General features: G+C 63.4%; 1 protein-coding gene across 1 annotated transcript in view; it reads right to left on the minus strand.

The window, feature by feature from the left end:
* The window catches only part of LOC104126334 (RNA-binding protein MEX3D), a 29,478-nt gene that overhangs the window by 22,987 nt on the left and 6,229 nt on the right, over positions 1 to 262 (minus strand). Inside the window, exon 3 of the mRNA XM_035894337.1 lies at positions 11 to 260. Within this exon, the coding sequence (XP_035750230.1) occupies positions 11 to 260 (250 nt within the window). The remainder of the gene's footprint in view (positions 1 to 10; positions 261 to 262) is intronic.

Raw genomic sequence — 262 nt, forward strand, 5'->3', positions numbered from 1 at the left:
GGTGGGGGGCCTTGGCCCACAGGCTGGCTGTGCTGCCCTGCAGGTCGAGGCAGACGTCGGTGCCATTGGAGTGGAAGTCGTTGTCAGCATTGACATCGATGAAGGAGCCTGTCCGCATGGTGATGTGCGCCTCGATCTCCTCCCTAGCCCGGTCCACGTTCTCGGGCATGCCCGTCACCTCGAAGACGGGCTCCTTGTCCCGGCTGGGCGTCACAATGTAGGTGTGCGTCTGCTGCTGGATCCGCTTGATGGTGGCTCCCAA

This window comes from Egretta garzetta, unplaced genomic scaffold, assembly GCF_000687185.1.
Source record: "Egretta garzetta isolate BGI_Z169 unplaced genomic scaffold, ASM68718v1 scaffold345, whole genome shotgun sequence".
NCBI classification, from domain to species: Eukaryota; Metazoa; Chordata; class Aves; order Pelecaniformes; family Ardeidae; genus Egretta; species Egretta garzetta.